The following is a 7,268-nucleotide window of genomic DNA, read 5'->3' as shown; positions in this document are numbered from 1 at the left end:
TGAAGCGCGTGGGCAAGTAGATCGTCGGTAGGGGCACAAATAAGTATATCATCCATATAGTGCAAAATGATCGCGTCTCGCACGGCTTTCCGAATTGGGTCTAATACCAGAGACACATACCATTGGCAGATAGTAGGCGAGTTCTTCATGCCTTGGGGAAGTACCCGCCAATGGTAGCGCTTCATTGGGGCTTCTCTGTTGATGGTAGGAACAGAGAAGGCAAAACGTGGGGCATCATCAGGGTGTAGAGGAATTTGGAAAAAGCAATTTTTAACATCGATAACGGCCAGATTCCAATTTTCAGGCAACATCGTAGGGGACGGCATCCCTGGTTGTAGAGACCCCATAGGCTCTATGACATTATTAATGGCACGGAGGTCGTGGAGGAGCCGCCATTCGTCTCGTCCTGGTTTCTTGAGGACAAAGACGGGGGAATTCCAGGGAGATGTTGTTTCCTGGATATACCCTTTGGCCAACTGCTCGTCCATGAGTTCCTGGAGCGCTTTTAATTTTTGCTTATTGAGCGGCCACTGCTCCACCCAAACGGGAGTATCTGAGAGCCAATTAAGTTTTTTGGTGGGACGCTCCTCAGTGACCGCTAACCGAAAAACCTGGGGGATCGGTATTTCCAATTTTGCCCCCCATTGGGCCATCAGGTCTGTACCCCACAGGGGTTCCGTATAATCTAATACGAACGGGCGTATGTAAGCCGATTGCCCGTCCGGCCCCACAAATTGAACGATGTTTTTAGATTGTTTAGCCAATTGAGACCCTCCAACACCTTGAATTTGACCAGCCACGTCTTGTAATTCCCAACGCGACGGCCAATCCTTAGAGGGAATGACCGTGACGTCGGCCCCAGTGTCTAACAGACCATTTAGCCATCTGTGCTGATCGCCATGCCAGATGTTACAGCCCATCCTGGGCTTGTCGCTTCCCATAATGTGCGCAGCACAAACCTTATGGGCTTGGGCTGCATTTTTCTTCCACAGATGTTCCGGGAAGACAGGCGATCCGGTGACTGGGATCGCCTGGGCGATGACTTGGCCCTTGGGAAGGAACATGGGCGGCTCAGCACAGTAAAGCCATAGTAATAATTTCTCCGGGTTGGTGGATGTCGTGCAAGGCGCGATGTGGATGTTTAGTGGTGTAAATTTTGTGTCCCCCAGGACGATGTACTTACATCGGAGTTTCCTCCAGGTCCCAGGTGACTCGGTGTCGATAGTCACAAATCGCCAATCGCTGTCTGTGAGGTGGATTGATTCGGTCAGTGCGAGCCTGTAAGGAGGGAAATTGGAATAGGTGTTAAGGATGGGGCATGGCTGGTCGGGGCTCCGGCCAAGCCATTCCCTTGGGATGGTGTCTACATCCTCCTTAAAATATTGAGGCTCGACACGCCAAGGCTTCGCAGGTCGCTTATAGTCATGTCCGGTAGAAATGTCTGGCGGTGGGCAGCATTCCGGGCTGATGGTATTGCCTTTCTCCTCCCCTGCAGAAGATGTTTTTCTCCCCACCCTATTTTTGTCGGAGCGCAGGGGGGAGCTGCGCTCAGTTCTTAGTTTTTTGAAGCCCCTTTAGTTAGGGGGTTTCCCCTCCCCTCTTGCTGCCGCCTGAATTCATGAAATTGTTCCCGCAGAGGGCATTGAGGCATCCAGTGCCCAGGCCTTTTGCATAGATGGCAGGTCCGATCGTTGGTGTTTCCCCTGGAAGCCGGCCGACGCATCTCTGCTGGCGTAGATGGTGTTGAAGGTGGCGGAGTGGCGACCTCAGCGAAAGAGACTCTCTTAGGTGACGGGCGAGGGGTCTCTCGCTGCTCGGGTGGGACGATGGTCACCTTCCTCGCGCACACTTCTAACATGTCCTGGATGGTCGGCTCCGGATCCAGGGGCAGGCTGAGGATGGCGGCTTTACATGCAGAGTTGGAATTCTGCTTAGCTACCTCTGTCAGGATCCCCTGCCTGAGGTTGCTGTCCGGAACTTGCACTTCTATGGCCCTGCAAAGTCTATCAATGAATGTTACGAAGGCCTCCTGCGGGTCTTGCTTGATAGATAGATAATTAGTGACCATTCCCGCAGGCCTCAGCTTGAAAAAGGCCTGCTTCGCAGCCTTAGCACTAATGGCCAGCGCCACATACTAACTATAAAATTGAACAAAAACAGAAAAACTGACCCGTACAACCGTAACGCAATCAGAACATAAAATAACGCACCACCACAAATATGGAAGTTATAGAAGATGGCAGTGATAGAAACAAGGATGAAGAACAGGCTGATGTGATGTGGAGGGAAACAAGAATAAGGATAGACAAGAAGAAGAACAAGGTAATGTGTCTGCCAGTGAAAAAGAAGCTGTTGTGCCTCCTGCACCACTCGCAGGAGGAGCTGCGGCAGAAGCAGCAGCGCAGACTCCTGGAGACACTCTGCACCGGCTCCTACCTGGATGTGGAGAAAACCTCCCGCTGGTTCTTCCAGATGGTGAGATGCTCATGGCTGCATGTGCCTCAGTCATACTCATGGCACTTGGTGTTTCAGCCCTGCAGCCGGTCCTGCCAATTCCAGCTGAGCAGAGGCAAGAGGACCCTGTCGGTGGAGATGCTTTTTGGCGTGCGCCAAGGGGACTCTGACATCTTTGTGGTCAACCAGCCCACAGAGGGCCAGAAAGGCAACTCCAGTAACCTCGTGAGCAGTCAGCCCGCCAAGGCCAACATCCTCGCAAGCACAGCGTGGCCTGAGACATTCGCTGTGGCAGAGGCAAAATTCTTCCAGCACATTGCCAGGCAGATACCGTGTAAAGGGTTGCACCTGAAATACCTGCAGCTCTTCACCTGCATGCTGAGCGGCACAGGTTTTTCCACCTCTACCTGGAAGACTCTGGTCATGCATGTGTTAAACATCATACCGCGGGTCTACTGGCACAGGAAGGAATTTCCACTGCGGCTGTGGGACATCATGGCGTTCCTGCAGTTCTGCCTGAAATGGAAACGCCTGGACCATTTTGTTCTAGGCAACGAGAAGCTTCCTGCAGAGATCAGCGTGCCTCCAGCAATGCGAAAGGTTGAGCCGCTCAACCTCTCTGAATACCTGGCCCGAGATCCGGATGCCCACAGGAAGGCGATGGAGGCTCATGATCAGCTGCACTTTCGCCTCTGGATGCTGCTCTCCAACCAACACTAAGAGGAGTTCCCTGCACAAAGCTGTGATGGAGAAGTTCACAGCCGATTGCAGCGACGTGGACTCTTTGTGATTGTTGCAGTTGTCCCTGACAATCCTGAAGCTGCTTTCCTGCTCCTGCGGAAGGAAGATGCTGCAGCACATGGATTCCTTGTGCAGACAATTCTCTGAGCGGCCTTGCCCTTCACCTTCCATTTACAACAGTGCTGTTGCCTAAGTCTAGGAGGCAGAAACTGGCTCCACCTGCACATCCTCACAGAAGAATAACAGTGAAGCTGATGGAAGTTGCTTGGAATACCTCGAAGACAGCAACCTAGCCTATTAGGGACTTAATGTAGTTATTTAGTCGTAGTTTTAATTAGACTTGTTTCTTAGGATTCATTCCAGAGGCCCTTTAGCGTTGGCAGTATACAACTATTTGGCAAAGTTACCCTTAGTGTAGAGAAATAGAGTTTAGACTAGATTAGTTTAAACCCTTAGTTTAGAGAATTACCCTTAGTTTAGAGAATTCCCCTAGTTGCTTGTCTGCTTTTAAATAATACTGGAATATCTGTGTTTGAGAAACTAATAAAAGAAGATAAGTTTCTCAAATTGCCTGAAATGTGTCATTCTTTGTACATAACCCTCTGTATCATAGAGAACGTCCTTCCTATACCTCTATCTGAAATAAAGACTCTTTGCAAACAGAGATGTTGGATATATTAAGTATGCTGTCTCTTGAGCATTTCCATAGAAATGCTCGAAGTTTGAACTGAAAATGCCCTGAAGTGCCTGAAATTTTGCAGCAGAGTACTCCTCAACTTTTTTAGCAATCTTTGGAAAGATTGCTAAAAAGTTTTCTTTATGCTGTCACTTTTACACGCTCCTAGGGAACAATTCAGTCCTAAAAGACTGAGCTACCCTTCCGTAATAGCTGCCCTTCAGCAATATCTACATATATATGTGTGAAGAAATAATAAAAGGAGAAAAATTTCTCAAATTGCCCGAAATCTGTCCTTCTTTTTATTTAACCCACCATTTCTTTAAAAATATCCATCCAGCGCAACTACCAGAAAAAAATGCCAAAGTGACTCAAACGGTGATTGTGTCCAGCAGTCACTTCTCAGTATTCCGCTTCCATAGCGCTTTGAAGCAGGGCTATTAATTTTGCCTCTTGAATTCAACCAGAAGTCATGACAGTGAAAACAGCTAAAATATTAATGAAATATTTTAGCTCCCACTGTCATTAGAAAAGTTCCCCTTCCTTCAGGGCATGGAAAAAAAATGGCTGTGGCCCATGTAAGAGAGAGAAGCCTGCTGTGGGGACAGGAACAGGCAGCTCCCTTTAGGGAGAGCAAGTAGGAACCTCCCAAAGGAGGATCCCTGCCAGCAGCAGAACTTGCTGCTGCACTGAGGGAGAAGAACCTGCAACTTACAGGTTGGACACTGAAATCCACAAGAAAATTCACATTTGCTCCAAGCATGAAGCCAAGTCCTATCTCTTCCTGTTTCCTTCATCAGTGAAGCACAAACGCAGTTAGAATTTCAAACTGTGTTGTGTTCTGCACAGCTGCTACTAGAGAGTATGAGCAGAAGCAGCAGGACAACCTGCTGCTCTCTTCAGGTTTTTTATGGAAATATGAAATGTCATGGAATCTTACTGGTATAAGGAGTCTTTTCTGGTTCACAGTTTCCACTCCCTAATTTGAAATTAAACTGAATATGGTCTGACTCCTAAGACTTTTACTGCACCTGTAAATCCACTCACTCAATGAGAAGGTGGGAGGACTCTGCCTTGAAGGGAAAGGAGGGTAACATTCATCTATCATTGGGATCTTTATTAAAGAGTGATGGTAATAAGTAATAAGCTCTTCCTAAGGGTTCAGTAAAAATATGCAATGAACTTTGCTAACAGCCTAGTACAACAAATATTCTATATTTTAACCTTGCAGGGAAGCTCCAAGAAAGGTTACTTCTTTTTTATTTATTCCCACCCTGTTACTCCACCCTTCCTGACGCGCCCCTAAAAATATCTTGCACTCATCTTGCATAATGCCAACAAAAAGTTACATGTGTTATTCCTGATTGCTAATTTTTCTTAAGCAATTTTGGAGTGATCAGGTTCAGGCAGCTTTTGGAAGCAGTCTTCACCTTAATCACTTTTAACAAGCCTATAACCAGAATAATTTAAACAGGGTAATAATGGGACAAATTGAGACATTTGTACAACTAGGAGGTTAGACTGCTATTCTTAACTATTTTCCAGATAATATTAAAGTGCTGAAGGACAAACTTCATGACTTGTACCTCTCTTAAAAACAGTGAACCTCTGAACACAGAATTTTTCATCTTTAAGTTTACATGACCAAGATCTAATTACATTCTTGTGGATTGCACCAAGAATCTGGGGAAGGAAACTCATTTCATTCCTCATGACATTGTCTCAGTGAAGAGAAAGGCATTTTTAACTGGGGCATAACAAAGAGTCAGGTGGTGACATATTTTCCATTGGTTTGAGTGGAATGCCACATGGTCTGAAATTCTGAAAAAGCTAATAAAAAATAAAATAAATTATTTTTAAAAAGTAATTCAGTAATAGAATTCATAATGCCAAAAGCCACAGTGAGACCACAGTATATTTAGGTTTTCATTTTTACATGTATTTTCAGGCTAAACTTCAGAAGGTGTTAATTTCTCAGTAATGAAATCACCCAGCAGAGCCAAGAATGACAGATCTGTTACCATCTCTACCAAAGCTTTTCCTCTGGTCTTCTAATATTGGCTCCTTATCCTATATGTATTACCTTTTCTTCATATTCTAATAATTTTCTTTTCTTCATATTCAAATAAATATTTCTGCGTATTTTAATAATTGGACAATGCTCTAAAGTGACCTGAAAAATAGTTTTGGTTGTACAGGGGTTTTCAGAAAAAAATGTTTCCTTTTCTCCAGAAGAGGAAAATCCAGACTGAATCAGGAAGAGCCAATAGTTAATTCAGTTTTCTAATCCACAAACAATGTAAATAAAGCATTCAGTTAGTTGTAGTGATAATTGTAGTCTTTGCTACTTACTTATCCCAGATGAAAAAAATCCCAGGAATTAAATGCACATTAATATAAAATTATATTTTTAATAAATTGGAAAAAAATATTTATGTCACTACTTATTCACACAATGGAGAGGTGAACTTTATCAGATGTAGAGATCTCCAGCTCTTTACTGCAAATAGCCAGAAAAAATTTCTCATCCTTTACACAAACATATTGTAAAGATCAGCATGAAAAACACTGCCACATTCTAATTCTCAAGCCCTACTTAATAGCACCTGAGCAAGTAAGAAGTCTTTGAATTCTTTTTATCCTGTCTGCTTCTGTATACATTCCATGTGATACTAAAGTCAACAAATTTTATTTTTCATCAGCAGAGAGAAAAATTAAAAATTTCATAACTTCAGTTCTAAAGGTTTGTTCTCAGCTAGGAAGAATCAAGGAAACAAAAGAAGAGAAAATATCTGAAAAACAAAACTTGCAGAACTTTTCCATTTGGATTCCTGCAGAGAATTTTTCTTTCCAGGAGATCCTACAGATTTCTATGAATCTTTGTTTATGCAATATGAATCTATCTATTTATTTTTTGTCTTTGGTCAACAGGGGACTTAGATTAGAAGGATAGATGACTTAAAACCTGATCACAAGTGTATCCCACTTGCCTGATAATTTACCAGTAGAGTATTTTTCTGGTCCTAAGACTACTTACTCAGTCATTTCTTGGGTTCACAAGACCTTATACTCTGCAACTATCTTGCTGTGCAGATGGATGGAAAACTTTCCAGGCCTGTCACAGATCTATGATTGTGGAGAGCCCTCTGGCTGTCTTAGTCTTCTGGGCTTCTTATCCAGATGCAGGGAAATCTTTCTTCCCCGTAATATAATAATGCTTAGTCCTTCAGCACTATCAGGGGCTTCCTGAGTCAGGGTAGCAGCAAAACGTCCAATGCCAAAATATTTGGTAAATTTTTTAGGAATTTTGTTTTCCAGGAGAAGCTTCAGACTTTCTGGTTTTTGTTCAGATTTAGAATAAGGTTTCTCCAGAAGTACTGGATTTTCCCACAGAACA

At 44.1% G+C, this 7,268-nt stretch overlaps 1 protein-coding gene across 1 annotated transcript; it reads left to right on the top strand.

The window, feature by feature from the left end:
• The first annotated feature begins 2,135 nt into the window (after nt 1–2,135).
• On the top strand, nt 2,136–3,720 carry LOC115498367 (inositol 1,4,5-trisphosphate receptor-interacting protein-like 1). The gene has a single exon (XM_030291130.4). It carries the CDS (start codon nt 2,221–2,223, stop codon nt 3,172–3,174), a length of 954 nt encoding a protein of 317 aa, XP_030146990.3. The 5' UTR covers nt 2,136–2,220; the 3' UTR covers nt 3,175–3,720.
• The last annotated feature ends 3,548 nt before the right edge of the window (nt 3,721–7,268 follow it).

Source organism: Taeniopygia guttata, chromosome 1A (assembly GCF_048771995.1).
Source record: "Taeniopygia guttata chromosome 1A, bTaeGut7.mat, whole genome shotgun sequence".
NCBI classification, from domain to species: Eukaryota; Metazoa; Chordata; class Aves; order Passeriformes; family Estrildidae; genus Taeniopygia; species Taeniopygia guttata.
Note: the sequence above shows the minus strand (reverse complement) of the source record. Positions and strands in the feature narration are given on the sequence as shown.